This window comes from Netta rufina (genome assembly GCF_964035555.1).
Source record: "Netta rufina genome assembly, chromosome: 17".
Lineage (NCBI taxonomy): Eukaryota > Metazoa > Chordata > Aves > Anseriformes > Anatidae > Netta > Netta rufina.
The window spans coordinates 7,616,476-7,635,951 of record NC_140141.1 but is presented as its reverse complement, the minus strand read 5'-3'; the positions used below and the strand labels follow the sequence as shown (position 1 = coordinate 7,635,951).

At 41.1% G+C, this 19,476-nt stretch overlaps 1 protein-coding gene across 7 annotated transcripts in view; it reads left to right on the top strand.

The window, feature by feature from the left end:
* DEPDC5 (DEP domain containing 5, GATOR1 subcomplex subunit) overlaps positions 1-19,476 on the top strand; it is a 46,551-nt gene that overhangs the window by 26,197 nt on the left and 878 nt on the right. For 4 of the 7 annotated variants that reach the window (XM_084297193.1, XM_084297191.1, XM_084297192.1 and 1 more), the window contains exons 28-42: positions 136-253; positions 418-585; positions 1,485-1,704; positions 2,611-2,744; positions 3,533-3,641; positions 6,391-6,453; positions 8,032-8,183; positions 8,954-9,031; positions 9,494-9,626; positions 10,630-10,738; positions 11,029-11,253; positions 15,153-15,322; positions 16,294-16,465; positions 17,552-17,612; positions 18,631-18,713. In XM_084297193.1, the coding sequence (XP_084153319.1) occupies positions 136-253; positions 418-585; positions 1,485-1,704; positions 2,611-2,744; positions 3,533-3,641; positions 6,391-6,453; positions 8,032-8,183; positions 8,954-9,031; positions 9,494-9,626; positions 10,630-10,738; positions 11,029-11,253; positions 15,153-15,322; positions 16,294-16,465; positions 17,552-17,612; positions 18,631-18,713 (1,995 nt within the window). The remainder of the gene's footprint in view (positions 1-135; positions 254-417; positions 586-1,484; positions 1,705-2,610; positions 2,745-3,532; positions 3,642-6,390; positions 6,454-8,031; positions 8,184-8,953; positions 9,032-9,493; positions 9,627-10,629; positions 10,739-11,028; positions 11,254-15,152; positions 15,323-16,293; positions 16,466-17,551; positions 17,613-18,630; positions 18,714-19,476) is intronic. The other 3 variants (XM_084297196.1, XM_084297195.1, XM_084297194.1) reach the window with 2 other exon arrangements.

Here is a 19,476-nt window from a genome sequence, read left to right as displayed (position 1 = left end):
GTGGACTGAAAGATGGCTTTTGGATTGAGTTCAGAAACATGGTTCTAGAGTCTCTTTCTATAGATAGAGTTTGTTGACAAAGTTTTGACTAGTCCAGTAAGCTAAAAGGCTGTGTGTTTTGCTTCTTACAACTAGGTCTTGTATCAAGAAACCGGCCTGAGGAAGAAGATCAGTACTGGCTGAGCATGGGCCGTACTTTCCACAAAGTAACATTAAAAGACAAAATAATTACTGTGACTCGATATCTGCCAAAGTGAGTATCTCTTTGGTTGAACTGTTTGCTAATGATAAGATGAGGGTGCTTTTCCAGCTGCCTGGACTTGAAAGATTGTAATATGTAGACTTCTTCCTTTTTAGAAGAAAGAGCAACACTGTCATTGATAATGCTGATGTTAAGGTTTGTGTTGTCTTTTTTAGGTATCCTTATGAATCTGCTCAGATAAACTACACTTACAGCTTGTGCCCCTCACACTCTGACTCTGAATTTGTCTCTTGCTGGGTAGAATTTTCCCACGAGAGACTAGAAGAGTATAAGTGGAATTACTTGGATCAGTATATCTGCTCTGCTGGTTCGGAGGATTTCAGGTGAGGTTTCCTTTTCCATCCAGGCTGTTCTGTGTCCTAATTTCCTCTTTTCCATTTTGACCTAAAATTTCTTCAACGAGTTCAACCTACAAATGCTCAGTACTCCAGGGAGAGTAACTGGCCTGCTTTCACTCGTATGCAGTTAACAGCTCTTACCTCTGTAGGAGTCTTACTCAGTGCAGCTTTTGCGTTATCCGATCTTTGATGCAAAGTCTGGATAGCAAAATTAAGCACAAACTTTTTTTTCTCTGCTACAAATGCAAAAAAATATGGGGGCATTTTGTACCCAAACATGTTTTTCTTGGCTACTTACTCATTTCTGGATCTGACTCAAAACTTCCATTTAGTTTTGAATCTGATGGACACTTGCTTTAATCCTAGGCCTAGCTTAACTGTAGCTCTACTTGCAAGCTATATGGAGCAGGAGGTCTTCTCATTAGTGGGATGCCTCCATTAGTGTCAATAGCTTTTTTGATACCTTCTCTGAGTGAGACCAGTGTTTGTGTCTGTTTATTTTTGGTTCTCAACCAAAATGCTTGCTGTTCTAATATTATACCTCTGACATCCCTTTTTCTTTGCTTGTTTTTGGAGGAAAAGCCTTTGTAGCCTACCTTTTACAGAAAACAAAATATATTCCCATGATACAGTTATTCCGAAGATGGCCTTGTTTTCTCTCATTCACATTTTCTTTGATGTGTTGCAGTACTTCCCAGTGATGTTCATTTTGCTGACCACTCCATTGCATGTCTGCCTCTAGTCACACAGGGAATAGCAGAATGAGATGTTTACTCTACTTGCTGAAATACACAGCTGATAGATAGATAGATATTTCACTTACTGTAAAATCCTTCATAAGAAGCTGTACTGAACTATCATGTCTTCCACATTCCTTCCTTCAGCCTCATCGAATCACTGAAATTTTGGAGGACTCGCTTTCTCCTTCTGCCTGCCTGCATCAGTGCCACAAAGCGCATTATGGAAGGAGAAGTGCACTGTGATGTGTACGGAGATAAGCCCCGTTCTGATGAGGAAGAGTGGCAGCTCCTAGATGGATTCATTCGCTTTGTGGAAGGTTTGAACCGCATTCGTCGACGCCATCGATCTGATCGAATGATTCGAGTGAGTCAACTTTTAGTTGGGTGAGAAGCTGAAGGTGCCTTTGTCCTCTTTGTCATCCTTTTAGTTTCTCTGCGCAATCTAATGAAGTATTAGCAGAGAAACCTGAGACAACCCCAAGCAAGTTGGGGTAAATGTGCGTGTATAATGTGTGCACCTGGCTATACAGCACAGTGCCATGCTGACTGATACACTATTTCAAATCTGAAATGGTATGGCCATATTAGCACCTTACTGCTACTGAACTAATCAAATTAATTACATTTGCCGGAAATGGGTATATCATGCTGCTGAGGCTGGAACCAGAATTGGAACTCAGTGAGTTCCTTCTCACTAAGTGAGGCCACCTCTGCTGTACAGCATACCTGTGCCTTACCCAGCTGGTCTGCCCTTAGCACAAATCTGGTGCCATCTTTTTGCAAGAGTGCATCGCTTTGTGCAGTGGTTGTGGTTAGTCTGAATGCATTGCAGATTGTGATGCAAATCACTGGTGAAGAAAGATCTGTGAGGGAGTGAAGCTGGTAACTTTTCCTGGCTGAATTGGCTGTGTGTTGCAGGCTCAGGAAGAGGGTAGTGAAAAGAGAGCCATACGGGTGAGTTCTTGTTAAACAGTAGTTTTAAGAGGATCAGGAGAAATGGGTTAATGTGTATCAAATTCTCTTCAAATTCACACACTGAATGGGATGACTTATTTCAGAGCAAAACCATCTTATTACCAGAACAATATCTGCTTTATTTTGATAATGGCATCCATACAAAACACCAGACTGGTCCACTTCTTGTGCACCTGTGGTTAGCTCCCTTTTTAAAGTTTTCCTAATAAACCTCTGCTGATGTGGGGTACTGTGTTCTTGCTTATTAGTTAAGCCTAGTTTGACTAAGTCTGTGATTTTATTTTTCCTTTGTTAGAAAGGGTCTGCTATGAAAGGCTTGCAGATTGCTGGTCCAATTCCCACCCACTCTCTGGAGCAGTCTGGGCCTCCCATTGGGAAGAAGGGAACCTCAGCGCTCTCTGCTCTGCTGGAGATGGAAGCTAGTCAGAAGTGAGTCTGTACAATAAGGCTGTGTGAAGAGCTCTAAAATATCCTTACTACATATCTTCCACCTGAACTGACTAAGGCAGACTGGGGGAACTTTGCATTGAAAAACGGGGTGGGAGATCTTGCTTCTTCACTAACCTTGTGGTAGAGATGGGGGCATACTGTGCTTTTCCAGCTACTTCATTCTGTTTCCATGATAGAACGATTACCAGAGACTGGGAAGGAACAAGGTGACTATAGAAGTTCATGTCTAGTAATTTAGAAGGAGTTCCTTTCAGTGTAGCATCTCAGTTCATCACATATAAGACTTCATCCCTTTCTGATTTGCTATTACAGTTATATCCATATAAGAGCTTAACTGGAATATGTGTGCACAGCATCAGTAGAGTAGGCTCAATATAAAGATTTGGTAATTAATATAGCCTAAAGAAAATATCTTCTGTGTACTGATGACAGTTATTGAAATGCCTGTGAAACTTCTGAAATTCTTTTTCAGTACAGATCTAGAACAGTCCAAAGAAACTCAGAGTACTAATACCAGATATGCTGAAAACACAATTTTAAAACATTGTTGATATTTTAATAATTTTACTGGTAAGAAAACTGAGTAAGTTCAAGGGTTTGTGTTTATGTGGAGTAAACAGTACTTAAAAAAACATCGGATTGTCTCTGTGCTTCAGAGTGTGGTGAAGCAAACGGATGAAAATACAGTAATACCCATCTGCAACAGTTGCCTTCAGACAGAAGCTGACAATGTTTGAACAAACTCTGGATTTCTGCCTTTGTTTTAGGACTCTGGGGGAGCAGCAAGCAGCAATGCTTTCTGGAAAGAGCTCAGGTCAGCCTTCAGATAGCGGGAGCATTGCTATCACACCAACCTATATGGACAGCCCTCGTAAGGTAAAGACTATGGTCTTTATGGTCTATTTTGACATAAGATTTTCTCAGATAAGAGAACTTCACACTCCTTTGTGTGTGAAGTCATAAAGAGAATTTGGGGCACAACCATCCTTCAGTTCTTCATCACTGATGAAATCCCTGGCATACTATCTCAGCATTTGTTTATGCTTTGCTAATTTAAATGGTATTTGGTAATTAGTCTATTTCTTTTTCTGGCAGCACACTTCGTTTCAGTCAGGGTTTCATTTTAGATTAAGTAGTATAGTGCAGCCTGTATCTACATGGTGGCTTTCTTTCAGAGCAGGGTTATGTTCTAGACCATGACTGTTGAAGCTCCAGTGGAATTCTAACAGCAGAAACTCCAATCGCTTGCTTCTGTTTAGAGGAGAGGATGTGTTCCTGGGCTATGAATTAGGTGTCATGCCTTCACTGGCTGGGCTCCAGGCTGGAGAAGACTGTCTTCCTGGAGCTTTCTTCAGTGGCTTAAAAAAAGAGCTGTGCTATTTCTCAGCCTTCCTGGCAACTGTCTTGAAAGGCAAAACTCCACCTCCCAGGTCCAACCAGAAATAATTGATAGTTTTTCTGTATTATGGTGTGGAGGTCTTTTCAGCAAGAGTAACAAGGAATTGAATGAAGATACTACTCTTAAAAGTATGACCAATCTTTGGGTGCAACAACTGAAGTATTGCAAAGGACAAGTTTTCAGATTCCCTGCTATCGGCTTTCTAGATAGTTAGCAATCTCTTCCAGAATTTTTCTCTAGCATCTAGTGTTTCAACCTCCAACCTTCTGTGCCACCATCAGGGATAAGTGCTGGAATATTCTGGAGACTGGAATACCAGTAGTTGAAATGATAGAGTAACTGCAGTCATCTTTATAATAGGCATTGTTTGTTGAATGAGAGTATTTCCAAAACACGGGTGAGATCAGTAGCAGGTAATCTTTCACTTGGAAAAAGTAAGTGCAGAAATTGACTTTAAAGAGATGTTTGCAAACTTCCAGATCATAATTCAGGCTTTGAATTTTCCTCTTCTGCCATTTTGGAAAATCATCTCATCAAACTTCCCTCTTTAAATACAGAAATTCTAAGTGTCTCTTTCTACCACTAAAACTGGTGAAAATTCCATGCAGGACACAGGACAGAAGGAATGCTACATGGAGTAGTTCTGCATTGCAGAGGGAAAAAAAAAGTCAAAATTGTCTCTCTTAGCAATGTCCAGATGTACTGGCACATTAGCATGCTAGGAACAATGTAGCAGGCCTTGTACTATTAGTAAATGCTATTGAAAAAAGTGCTCTTTCCTCTAATTTTAAAAGTAACTATGTTCAGAAACTTCTCTGAACGTGTAACTGTACAATCTCTAAGAGTGCATTATTAATTGAAAGATTTCACGCTCTCGTGGTAAACACTCCTGTAAGTATTTACACATAAAGACTTGGAGGGAAGCAGTTGTGGTCTCCAAACTGATGGCTCTCACTTGTTGGAAAGGTTCCAGTGGAGAGGTAGCCTTACCAGGCAACTTTGTGCTCACTTGGAAACATCAACAAGTGTGTGCCTTGTGCCTCCAGGGCACACAATCCTCTTAGGGCCCATCAGAATGGGTATGCCTATTTGCTGTCTGGAGACTTGCAGTCCAAACACTGACAAATTGTCACAGCTGTGTGCTCTGTCGGCAGCCAAGGGAGCAAGGGCTTTTCGAAGATGCTGTTCAATGTTGGAGTTGTTCCAAAACAAAACTGAGCCACTGGCTCCACCTTGTCTCTGTTTCAGAGTATAACTGACCAGTCACTTCAGCCAGTTACTGGGCAATACACAGTGTTTTAATTCAATAAGTTAGCTTGATGCATAATCTGTTTGGGGAGTCTTGTCCTGATGGATACAGTTTGCCTGGCTCTCTTTCTGCACTATGTAAATTGCCAGCTGTGTAACCCTGGCATATGTACCAGGGTAAGCATCCTCTGAATTGCAATCTAGACAAAATATTTTGCCTAGGGAACAGAACAAAAAATTCCGAATAGAGAATTAAAATCTAGTCAAATTTCACCGTATTGTCTTGGATAAGAGAATCTTGACATACCTTTGAATAGCAGCAGGGGATAAATTCATCCAGGGTTCGTAAGTAGGCAGGAAACATATAGCATAGGCAGTGCCTGTTTAATTTTGCATGAAGTATTAGACACAGTGTTGGAAAGATCGTTGTGATGGATTTTTCTTCCCTTTCCGTTGCACTGTACAAGACCTGCATTTGACAGGAAGAGTATGCTTCCTGAAAAGAGTTTCTTTGCTTCTCCCTCTGTATCATTTGAATGACTGTCAGACTAGAAAAAAGTTGGCCTTCTTTGAATACGTCATTGCACATGGTTCTGCAATTTTCTATATCAATGTTCAGCTTTGCATTTGGGGTGAAAACCCACTTACTTTAGAGCCCAAGTCTTTCTCATATAAAGTGTGGAGGGAAGGCCATGGTTTTGAATTGGCTTCTGATCGGTGTGGTTTTCAAAACTTCAGAAAAGCATCTGTGCTAAGGAAGAATGATATCTTGGTACAGAGAGAGAAAGCAAGGGTACATGTGTAACTCCTGATTCTCTGCACTCTGGTGTACCTGACATTCTTGGTCTGTTTGGGATTTGCATTCTCCGCTTGCTTTCTCTCTGTGGTCATTTCATACTTGCACAACCTTGTATTTGCTTTTGTTCATCTCCTTGTTCCTGTTGCCATTAATGGGGCGACTTCCTCTGATGCCTTCAGGATGGGGCCTTCTTTATGGATTTTGTTCGCAGCCCACGCACAACATCAACCTTCTACTCACAGGTTAGTTTTGAATGGAGTCTTGTCATCTCTGGCTTTTGGACTGAGGCAATGGAGAGCGTTAGTTGTCCTGAGCTTGCAACTTGGGGACCCTGTGCTAGTTTTCAGATCTGCTTGTTGAAAGGGAGATGCACAGCATTAAAAGAACACAGTGACTGTTGGTGGAGGATGTGACTTTCCTTTTACCAATTAGTGTTTTTGGTGTGCTTTGGATATTCATGTGCCCTGCATTACTGTCCTTTGCAGTACTGTCTTGTCAACTACTGAAGCTTCTCTTTTTTGTGTTTCAGTAAGTACTGTTTTTCAACTTCCCTTGCTAAACTAAGTGATGACAGCTTACTTACCTCATTCTCATGCAAATTTCTTGTGTGGTATTTGACTGACAGGTGGCTTTGAGGAGGTCAAATCAAATCGAATTGTGTCCTTGGGTCCTTAAACAACTGAGGGCTGAAAACACAATTTTTGTCTTGGTTTAAACGAGCCGTTATGACAGAAGCTGTTTATATGCTTAACACCAGTTAAAAGTTACCAATAATGCAGTGTAAACGTAAAAAAATACTGCTGGTTGAAGTGAGCTCTGAGGAGGGAGAGTGGCTTTAGCTGGATGTAGGGACTGCAGATTCCATGTAAGCATTTGCCCTTTTTGGCTGCCCAAGAAGCGAGTGTGAGAGATCACTGGGATGTGAGAAAAGGAATGACTAAAGGACTCTGGTCTGGCTATCAGACCTGTAAGTCAAACTACCAGGCTTGTGATTTTTAGCTGTGCATGTGCTGTGGATTCATCATGGCAGATCAGCCCTCATATTTACACCAACTTGAGTTGCTAAGTTACTCTGCTGTTCATATTCCTCTCCCCCACCTCTCTAGCTTTTATATAATATGCCTTTCCCAAGCCATACGTGTTAATGACAGATGGCAATTACAGACTGTACTTTGTGAATCTTTCATGTTCTTTCTGAAATGATTTTATGTTAATTTTTTGAACTATTCAGTCTACCATGGAATAGTGCAACCGTTCCTGCGGGAGGAAAATGTTCTTGTTGTCTCAGTGACACAGGTGTGGGTGGGTGCCAACCAGCCTCCTGGTACTACCCTAAGAAAGGAAGGAAGATGAGCTGATTTTGTGCATTATGAAACTTGTATTCTGTGTGTTACATTTGCATATTTTTCTCAGAGTTGGAGTTGAAACTATTTTCTCTAACTGCTTACTACTTTCTCGTAGTGACTAAGTTTCCTGTTCTGTCCATTGCATGTTTATAATGACACTTATTCATTCAAGTTTAAAATGTCAGGTTAGGACTAGCATTGCTAGTTCTGTTGCGGGGTTGGTGATCCTCATTTTTACTGGGGCCACTATGGAATACTGATGTGATGAATTTTGTGTTTGTCAGTAGCTCTGTAGTGATAACAGAAGTACGAATGCATTTATCCTTTCTGTATATGCTCGTGCTTGCTTTATAGTGGTGCTTGTCATTAACAGACTTAAGCTGAGGTGAAGACTGGGGGGAAAGGTAGAAAAGAAATGGGGAAAAGATTACATCATAAACTTCATAAATGTGTTGCTATGTTTACTTCTTGCAGGTCTCTATAGATCAATCAGTTCCTGCAACCACAGATGGTAACACCTTGATAAACACAGGGCAGTCAGCTGACAGGGGCAACGCTCAGAACTTGGGAAGTTCCCAGAACGTAGCAGACCCAGGATATGTCACAGCTGGCACTGCAGAGGGCGGGTGAGAAGAGCACAGCAGTGCTAAACTGCAGTTCTGTTCAGTACATTCCCCTTTCTGGTGTTGAGGAATGGGCACTTAAATGGGAACCTGAGAACAAGATGTGCTGTGTCTGTCAGCACTATAAGGCACTTGTCACAAGACCTTGCTGCAGCATTTTTGCTTGCAGAAAGAGCAGTAGTAAAAATAAGCCTTGCAACCCAGTTTTCCAGAATTAAATCAACACAAGGCCTGATTTCTCCACCCCCAAGAAAGATCTTCATTCTTCCAGAAATGAAGAATGAAGAAATTCCATATCTGAAATCTGTTAGCATAAGACCAAAATTGATAGCTGTCTTCTGTCTGTTTAGCAAAAGGGGGCCCTGCGGGCCTAATGAGATGTAGTAGGTTGATGAAATCCAGGAGGTTCCAACCTGGAGGCGAGACACCGGGGAGGAAGCAATATTAAAAATAAACCATATTAGCACCTGCTTCCTGCGGTTGTATATTACAGTGTGTTTTTTTTTTTTTTTTTACAAAGGCAACTTCAGAATATTTGCTGTCATATGGCTTCATCCCGTATGTGTGAATTGGGTCAGTATAGCAATGACCTTACAACCTCAAGGGAAGAAAATAGATTAATGCCTCTTTCTTGTCCCTATTAAGATAAAAAAGGAAACAAATGTGGTGGCAAAGTCATTGTTCCGAAGAGAGAGTATTTTTCTGAAGTGCACATATTTGAACAAATCTAGCAGCTGCCATGGTTTTTGAACATGCTTTTGTTTATTTCCCAGCTCCCAACAGTGTTCAGCAAGCTCTCTGACTTCCTCCTCCACCTTGATAGAGATTCTTGAAGCCATGAAACATCCCACGTAAGTTGTTTGTTTGTTTGTTTGTTTTTGTTTTTAATCTAAATAGGTTTAACATCTGTCTAGAAGTTTTGTAAGAGGAATATGAGGCATGGAGTCACTTAGAAGAGAGCCCCTGTCAGCTATGGAAGAGTTACTTCAGCTTCATTTTGTTACTCAATTCTAGTCTCTCCAGCATGGAACTTTATAGGCATCGAGGTACTAGTAGTGCAGCAGAGACTTTAATTGTAAGAATCCTAGTCTTGCCAAAGCAAGAATTCTTAGTGAGAGTAACACTGAAATGCTGTTGATGTCAGCCCTTTGTCTTATCAGAAACTAATGATATTTTACTTTGGAGGCATCATGCACTTCTTGTCCTGTATCTTTATCCCTTTTTTTTTTTTTTTCCTAACAGTGATTTTTGTTTTTGTAACTTACAAGATTTGTCAATCAGGCTGTTAACATGTTTGACTTGCTGTGATTCAGCACAGGGATACAACTGCTCTCTGAACAGAAGGGCCTCTCGCCGTACTGTTTCATCAGTGCAGAAGTTGTACACTGGCTGGTGAATAATGTGGAAGGTGTGCAAACGCAAGCCATGGCGATTGACATAATGCAGGTAAGGGAACTCTCATGGGGTGTAGAGAGGGCTAAAAATACCCTGCTCTGTGAAGAAAGTAGAACCGTAGAGGAAAGCATAGCAATAATTCTTGTTACTCATTAAAATCCTCTTGTTGATAGGTATTGAAAAATGTGTTCAACAGAATGTGAGGTCATGAAGACGACACAGAAAATAACTTCTATCACCAAAATTTTCTACACCTCGTAGATGCTAGATATTAGTTTGTGATGGAAATTACAATAGATGCGCATTCCCTAGTGCTACTTGATTTATATCCTAGCAAAATCATTTTTTCTTGAATAGTTTGAAGTTTTTGGATTCCCTATCACAAAACTGCAACATGTTCTTTGGTAGTAATACGCAAGTGGAAAAATAATATATACGTGGTGACGGTTCTGCATAAATCTCCATTTAGCTACTAGTTACCACAAACTCTCCATTGGGTAAGAATGACAAGGCACTAGTGTGATTTTTAGTTCATTATGTTTTTCTTCTGGTAATTAGTTTGGGTAATGAAATTCTTCGTAAATGGATCATATATAAGCAGCATATAACCTCTCTCTTATGGATGCTGAAGTATACACACTGTATGCTCGTGTCTGTGAATTTTTTTCTCTGAACTGTGTTATTGCAGATGGTTGGAAGTGTTCTGATGTTCATTCTTCTAATGAGATCCCATATCAATTAGCAAAGAACCTAGAATGTTTCTGACCTCTTACCTTCCTATAAATCCATCTATATAACCAGAGCAGTGTGAAGGAGGAAGGCAGACAACTGTGGAAAGTTCAAGTAAGATTTCTCCAGGAGTTAAGGGCTTGCTACATTTACTGATGATCAAGAGATAACACTGATGGTATTCTCCTGAGGCACATATCTGGACAAAAAGATACCAAAAAAAAATCCGTGATTTCCTAACGTGCTCTAGTACCCTTTTACGTAACTGAAAGAATGACTTCTCCTTTTCCATTGTGTTGTTCTGTTCTTTTTTTTTGTTGTTCAGAAAATGCTAGAAGAGCAGCTGATTGTCCATGCATCCGGAGAAGCTTTACGAACCTTTATTTATGGCTTTTATTTTTACAAGATTGTTGTGGACAAAGAACCTGACCGAGGTCAGAATTGTGTTACAAGATGTTCCTCATTACTACTTTGCATAATTGCTAGTTTTTCTTGATTCTTACGGGTGCTGCAGCAGAAATGCACTTTGGGAGCAACCAAAAACAGTACTCTAAAGAGTATCAAGGATGTTTAGACTTCAGGAATATTATTTAAAAAGAAAAAAATATATAGACATGACCTATTCTTTTTTCCTTCCCTATTTTTAGAAAGAGCAACTTCTCTTTCTTGATCTTGAGTACTTGTTTCTAACAGTCATCTGTCCTTCCCCTTGCTTTTTGTTCAGTGGGCATGCAGCAGCCTGCCATGTGGCACACAGCTGCTATGGATGACTTCTCCGCCTTCCAGAGGAAATGGTTTGAGGTGGCGTTTGTGGCAGAAGAGCTCCTGCACTCGGAAATCCCAGCGTTTTTCCTGCCCTGGCTGCCCAGCCGCCCAGCCTCCTATGCAAGTAGGCACAGTTCCTTTAGCCGCAGTTTCGGAGGACGGAGCCAGGCAGCTGCACTATTAGGTAGATGCACAGCACAGGTGACAGCTGGGGAAGTTCAAGGGGATAGTTTGAAGGGGGAAGAGCAGCCAGCCAAGGGTATGATCTCACGTGGACCAGCAATAAAGCTGCAAATTTCATGCTGGCCTTGCATGCGTCTTGTAAACTTTACCTGTTTACCAGCTGGTAAACTTGTTCTTATGGATTTGAGGTGTGTTTCACTGGCTGAGCAGGACAATTTTGCTTCTGAGTAGTGGACTTTAAAAATAAATAAATAAATAGTTACTCCTGAATCTCCCCACCATGTCGTCATCTCTGAATTCTGCAGGGTGACCTGTCTCTTTGTAGATCCAGACGGATTGTTCACAGCCTGTGATGAGCATGGAGGGATAAGTTGTGAGAACAGCAGAGCAAGCAAACTGTACCTAAAATTACATGTTTAATTGCTTTGCATTGGAAAGTCCCAGTGATACCCAGATGTGTTAGAGAAACTTTCTGTGATGCAGTGCTGAAGGCTTCTTGACTAGTCTGAATCATTTATAGACAGACTCCTTATATTAAAGCCTGGGAAGCTGAGCTACAAATGATCCCTGCACTGTGGAAGCAGTAGGACTTGCATATCAAAGATAATGATGCTGCTGGACAAGTTACCATTGTAATATCTGAAATTTTGTAATGTGTGAAGCATAACACTACCACAGCCTGTGAAACATACTGGGTGCATGTTTGACTCTGTTGCTTTGTCATCTTTTTGTTGCATTTCTAGGCCAGCCTGAGTCACTTGCTGTTGTTTCCCTTTCACTGTTTAAAATTACCAGAAAAATCATTGCTATGGAACTGCAGCTTCAGATTTATTTAGATACATCTTTTAAAGGCCTGTTGCTTTTAGGGATAAAAAGAAAATTCTGCTATTCTCTTGTTTTGTGTATTTGACCTTCTGAAGAGAAGTGATATATTGCTTGTGCAGTATCTCTTAAATCTGAAGTTACAATAATCCTTGTGTATTTCTGAAAGCCTTGTTTGAAGAGGGGCAGCATCAGAAGTGGGAAGGTATTAAGGATAGGAATTCTAAACTAATGGTTAATTCCCTGAAGCCAACATTTGCAGGATATTTTTCCCTGTCACACGATAAATCTGTTGCCTTGGCCAGTACCCAACCTTATTAGCTCAACGATTGGCCGGAGCCAAAGCCTTAAACATAGGCTGGCATCCGAAAGCATTGTGGAGGCTGGAGGGCTTGGGCCAGATCCTGCTCCTGCTTTAATCTTTTGCTTCTTAGGCCAAGAAAACCACTTCACTTTTCTATGTCTGTCCCTCCTTTGTGAGATGAGAAGTTTGAGACTAAGTAAGCTTGCACCTGGGGAAGTGGGTAAAGACTGAAATGTGCCTCTCACCTTTTCTTTACCAGTGTATTCCCACAGCATGTGTCATAGTACACACCTGTGTAGCCCTCCTTTCATTTTGGTTGTAATTATGTCCATACTGCTGTTTAACTAATTTGCAGTCCTTGAATGAATGAAAAATGCCTCCAGTTTGCTCACATTGTTATTCCAGGAATAACAGTGTCTTGGAGGAAAGCCCAGTGTGGAACTTTTTTCTTACAAAGGGAACTGGTTTAACTGATGTTTCTGTGCTGTCCCTCTTCAAAATAGTATTCCAAAAAAAACTTTACCAGCTCATCTGAGGCAACGAGCTTTACTAAACCCAGATGACCTCTGGTCCACGTGACTTCATTTGTTCCTCTCTTGGCTTTGATTTGGTTGTGGTTTTTATTTCTTCCCCTCCCCACCTTCCCTAAATGTCAGGCTGTGACATAAAATTGCATGCAAGCATTGGGAGCTCTGGAACAAGCTCCATGCATCTCTTAAAATCTGTATCCCTCCCAATTCCCCTGTTATTGCCCAGTGATTGTCCCCTTTCCCTTCTCAGTGGAAGTCTGACCTGTGATACACCTAATCTTGTCCCTTTTGATTTATAGCAATGCATGCACTAGCAATTGTAGTCATGTATGTAGTGTAGTCTGTGACTGGAGAATAACCTGCCTGCTCCTCTCCGATGTACTCAATAAATCATTAGTTAAATACAAGTCAATTAGATAGTACAAGTCAATTGGAAAGCAGGTGAGTTCTCTTAAAATCAGATCGTTGGAAGCTGGGGTGTTTTTTCTATCAAAATCAATTTGATTTTAATCTGAAGCTTTTAAATTCAGAGATCTGTGGATATTTCTCTTCAGTTTGTAAGGTCTTTTTGATTAGTTCACCTGGCTGGACTGTCTTCCTGTTGCTTTGCCTGTGAACTACAGCTGCAGGCAAGGTGGAGAAACAGACACCAGCCCTAATGGGGAAGTTCCATTATCTGGAAAAAGGAACCGTCTAAGGGAGCAGGGAGCTCATTCTTCACAGTGTGCTAGTTCAGACACACTGGACTGTGGTGTTATCACTGACCTTTTAGCTAATGACTGCCATCTACCTGACTAAGCTGCTTTTGCTTTACAGCTTTTGGGATGTTGCTTTCCAACATCTCAAAATGGGTATCATACTTCATTACAGAACTGGCACTGTGATCTTCTATTTCGCATTGATAACCCACTGAAAAGGGGCAAGAAGAAGAGAATCATGAGATGCTGGTCTGTCTGACTGTATCAGACAAACTCAGAAACGATAAATTTCCCAAAGACAAATGGGAACTTTTTAAAAAACAAAACTGAGTGTTGTTCTTCCGTTTTACTTACTCTTTTGGGGATTTTTTTCTTCGAAGCTGCAGTAATGACAATATAAAGATTTGCTTTTAACCTTGAAAACTGTCTCCAGACAAGGTGCCACAGATCCATCTACCTTGAGGAAGAACTTCAACTATTTTTAATGCCATTAAGCAATTCAATGATACAGTCATTTAAAAACAGACCATATAAAAGGGTGCACATCTGTGTCTATTTAAGCAAGAAATAGCAATGTCCATCCCTCATGCGTAGATTTAAAAAAATATAAATAAGCAAAGTTTTTTCAATAGTTGTATTGCTGCTCTTTGTTTTCTGGCAGTTTTTAGTATTACAGAAATATTAAATTATTCTCTTATATGAAGAAAAGTTGAAAGTGACGACAATGGTTCGTAGCAGGACTAAAAGTCAGGACATGTGCATTCTGTCCCTGACCTTGCATTCCACTGTATGACACCAGACAGGTCACTTCCACTTCCTTTGCTTTTGTTACTCTTTTTGCCTGATACTTGAGATTTTCTTTCACTGAGGTGCTGGGGTGTAGGGCGCAAAGGGAGCTGGATCTTGGGCACTATCCCAGCACTTGCTGCAAAGCAACAGAAAGTATTGCAGTGACTCTAACACTGCTGCATGAGTCTTGGCTGACTTCTCTTGCTTTTAGAAAAACTGTTGGATATGCAGTTTTAGCAGTGCGGTAACACGGGATATTGATATGGGATTAAAGAAACAAGAAGTTGAATTTCTCATCTTCTTTACCTATGGAAAGTCCTGGAATGCTCCTGCCCTGTTTGACAGCACCCTGTTGTGATTTCTGGTGGGGACACACAGAAATACAGAAGCCAAATTGTGGGTATGAAGGAGATGGTGTTGCCTAGACATTCTTATTTACGCCACCAGTTGCTTATTGATTAGCTACTTGACTCTTGGCTCTGTCTCTTTATTGCAGTTGAGATGTCTTTTGACTTCTTGGGAATGTAATTCTACGACACAGACCCCTGATTTGAGTAATTATTCAATTTTTTTCATCTTCTTTGATCTAGAAGAGCAGCATTCTGGGACTATTCTGCTAGCCCAAAAGCATATGGGGAGGAATGGGAGGACAAATTCATGTCAAATAGCTTGTTTACCTTGTTTGTTTGTTTTATACCATCTCCCACCTTCTCTTGAACGCATCTTTTAAATGTACCCCTATCCCTTGGCTGTGTAGCTGCCACGGTGCCTGAACAGCGGACAGTGACGCTTGATGTGGATGTGAATAACCGCACTGACCGTTTGGAGTGGTGCAGTTGTTATTACCACGGCAATTTCTCCTTGAACGCTGCCTTTGAAATCAAGTTACACTGGATGGCAGTGACTGCAGCTGTTCTTTTTGAGATGGTAAGAGTCCTTGTATCCTGGGTTGCCACAGCAATGCCATTTGGGCCTTCATATCCCTTATACCACTGGGGACGTTGTTATGTGAAGCTGATGTTGGAAGTATTAGGGGGGAGAGAGATGGTGGGATGGATCTGCCATCGTTTCTGTAGGTAATTTTACTGACGGTCCTTGGCATTGCTGCATCTGATCAGCATTTCTCATGCGATCTGTAGTCCTTGTGTCTGCAGGATGGTGTTCTGCTTTCAGTGGCCTTGATTAGCGCTGTGCAGAGGTCAATACAGGCGGAGGTGGTATTTATGTGCCAATTAGGCAAACCTAAGTTTTTGGAAAGGAATTTGTTTTGTACCACACTCCTCCTCACCCCAAACCTCAACAATTTGAAATTCAGTGGAATTGCTTTTATGACAGGGCTTTTCCAGGCAATATGTTCTCCTCTGCAGCAGTGCCTTCTAGCTTTTTTTTTTTTTTTTTTTTTTAGCTTCCTGAAAACATTTTGAATTGAAAATGGAAGCAGTTGTTGTCACCTTTTTTGTTTCATTTTTAGTTGTTTTTGTTTTTCCTTTTTTATCTTCTGTAAAACTCAAACTATCTAATGTCAGGTTTTACCCTACCCAGCCAAATAGCACTGGGAGGTTGTTTCTGCTTTTATTTAAAATCTATTGCACTGTTCCAGTAAAGCAGCAGTGCTTAGCCACTGATGATAAGTAGGCTGAATCAGTTCCTGAAAAATGTCCTATTTTAAAGTGCTTTCTGATTGATGTGGCACTTAAAAAAGGAAAGCCTGATGTCTTGTGCTTGTACTGCTTTGCTTACAAGGACGCTTGTGTGCCTGCCATGCAAAGCAAGCTGAGCCTGTGGAGAATTGAGCATGTCTGATCTATTCTTGGGGAATGAGTTGCTCCTATGCACATAAGTGCCCTTCTTCAGTTTGACATATGTTGTATGATTCACTGTTTGAATCTTTTTCTCAGGTTCAGGGCTGGCATCGTAAAGCCACATCCTGTGGTTTCTTGCTAGTCCCAGTCTTGGAAGGCCCATTTGCGTTGCCCAGTTACTTGTACGGAGACCCACTTCGAGCTCAGTTGTTCATCCCACTCAATGTTAGCTGCTTGTTGAAGGAGGGTAGCGAGCATTTGTTTGATGGTAAGAAATATTTGTTTCTTGGGTTTGCCCCTTGATGTGCTTTTCCTGCAAGTATATTTCCTGGCAGATATCTGACATGAAGAACCTCCTTTACCAGATGTGCATGAGCTGGAGGAAGGGCCTGTTTTTACATTTTAAGAGCCGTTCTCAGGAAGGTGGTACTCAAAGGAAGCTGTGCGGGCAGGCTAATCAGCGTGTAACAGTGTATGAAATTGCCAGCAAGAAGTTGGAAGGCACAGGAAAGGTTGCCTCCCCAGTGGTCAGTGTTGCCATAATGTTGCATAGCCTTCACTAGCCTGTAGCAAGTAGTTAGTTGTTCTGTTTGATATGATGTTATACTGTGAAAGTGCATTTTGCTGGTAGACACTGGCCAGAGCTGCTCTGCATTTGTACCCTGCATTTGTTTATTCTCCTCGGTGAGATTAGGCTTTCACAACCACCATCCTCTTTACTGTTGCTATGGTTACATTCGTGGTAAGAGTGTTTGCACATGAGATTAAGAGCTAGAAACTGCAATCTCCTTTTCTGCAATGTGACCTCGCCCTTCTGTGTGATGCTGTTGTGGTAAGTCTCAGGTAGGAGCTCAAAGATCAGAGAGCACTGTGAGAAGAAACAATCAGTAAAAGGATTAAAAAAAAGATTATTTTATTCATTTTCATTAACCCTTTAATTCTTTATTTTCATAACCCAATGTCCAGGTGTAGATGTAAAACAAAACAACAACAAGCAGTGACAAATCCACGTGCTGTGAGGTCACTGTAGCCTCACTGAAGCATTTTCAGTGCACTTTGTGGTGATGCACAGCACCCCATTTGCCTTCTTTGCCCCCTCCTGTGGAACTCCCATTAAGTTCCTTTCCTTCATCTCTAGAGATACAAAAGCTAATTTCAGGGATAAATCTGCTATTGGTATATACAAGACATATCTCTAAGAAGCAGGCATTCAAGGGACAGCTAGCAGAAAACAAGTCAAACTAAAAAATTGCTAGCAAATACAAAGTGCACTAAGGTGTTTTTGAAGAAAACAGGTTTTGAAAAAGAAAGAAATGAAGTGGCTTTATGAGGTAACTGTTATCTTTTGCTTCAGGCTTTGAACCAGAGACATACTGGGATCGTATGCACCTTCTCCAGGAAGCAATAGCATACAGGTATGTATGGAGCAGAATGACTGAAAGGTTCCTCTCTCTTTGGATAAGATAGGATGAGGATCTACACTGAACTGTCACTCCTGGGTCACCTGGGCTCTATACAGTCTGCCTCTCTGCAGTCTGCTTGCCAGTTATTAGATTAAAATGTAACTAGACTGTCTGGAAGGGCCCCTGTAGGTACAGGAGACAGGCATATAGGGTTTCAGCCTGTCACCAGCAGACCATCTCTAGTCTTATGGAGGACGTTGGCTTTGAAAAGTGCCCTATTCTTCTAAGTTAGAAGCAGATAGACTGCAAATAGGACAGTTAATTTCTTCATGTGTGTTTGATGTAGTCTTGAACTAGATGATGCCCAATAACTGACAAAAGACTGGGATATGAGCTGTACATAGAAGGTTGAGCACAACGAAAAAGGAATTATGGCAAGCTTTCAGCACTGTCTAGCCTTAACCCACTGTGCTTGAACTGCCAGTTTGTTTCACAGTGTTGCTACCAGGGTCTTTTTCATGATAGAGAGACTGCATTTTGTAATGGAGTTAGTTTGGAAGTATGAATTCATTAGCTTAGAAAGCAGGAGAGGAAGAAATATTCTCCAAATAGCAAAGAACTGTCAGGTGAGCTGCTCAAAGTTCTGTATGTAATGTTTTCCAGCGTGAACAAAATGATGTTACAGTTTGAGATATATCCAAGGAACATCTTTCTTGACTATTGCTCTTCCCCTGTTTTTGTGCAGCTGTTTCATTTTGCCAGAGACTGCTCAATACCCTCCCCAAGTGAGCTACAGGCTCTTGTTTCTGACCCCCATTAGGACAGTTGTGGAGTTACAAGTTTTCACATTGTACCTATCAGAGGCAGAGAACGTTTGGAAAGGCTCAGTTCTCTTTCTTCTTTCCTCCTCAAGAGGGGAAATGCTGTAAAACTTTCTTTTGTGCCCCTGCCTTTGGCTGAAGGAATTATAGCTGGAGTGGCTCTCGTTATTTTATTTTTTTTTTTATTGCCTTGGTGTTTGTTTCTTCAGATTCGGATTTGTGCAAGATAAATACTCGGCTTCTGCATTCAACTTTCCAGCTGAGAACAAGCCCCAGTATATTCATGTCACAGGTGAGCAATACTTGGCAGGCGGCGGGGGTGAGGAGGAGGCTGTTATAAACAAAAGAACCATTTTACATGCACTTTGTGTTTTGTCAGTGACGTTTGTCCTCATTACGTCCCTAGTCAGAAGACAAGTAGCTGTATCAGCCAACACAAACCAGAAAACTGGCAAGATGGTATGAAAGCACGAAGTGTTGCTGCTAATGAATGGCACTGGTTTGAAATCTTGCTTTATGGTGTCCCTGAAACTTTATATTTCCAGGAGATGGAGAAATAATAAGTCAGTTTATTCCAACTGCAGTATAAACAAATGTGCATCCAGCATCTAGCAGCTGGTAGGGAAAGAGAATGGGAGAAGTCAGTGCTGTGCTCTTGAGCTTAAGGTCAGTTGTAGATGCCTCTCTACCTGTATGCATTGTGTGGGCAATGGATCCACTTGCTCACGTAATTTTTCTTCATAAATGTTGGTTTTCTGTCAGCACTTTTAACTGAACTACATGCATAGCATATTACATTAAAATAACTACATCCAGAGGTGTTGCTGTGATATGAAGGCAATGATGAGAAAAGAGCATCTGGAAGATTACAGGAGAGAATGGGAATTGATATAAGGTTAGAAAGATGGATCAGAGCATACCCCTTTGCTTCGTTCCCTTCTACCAAGAGAAAGGCAAGACTAAGTGCTCTTTCCCACTGCTGTAATTTGCAGGAAGAAATAGCATGTGAAAGGAAAAATATATTCCATTTTATCTTGCTAAAAGGTAATGGCAGG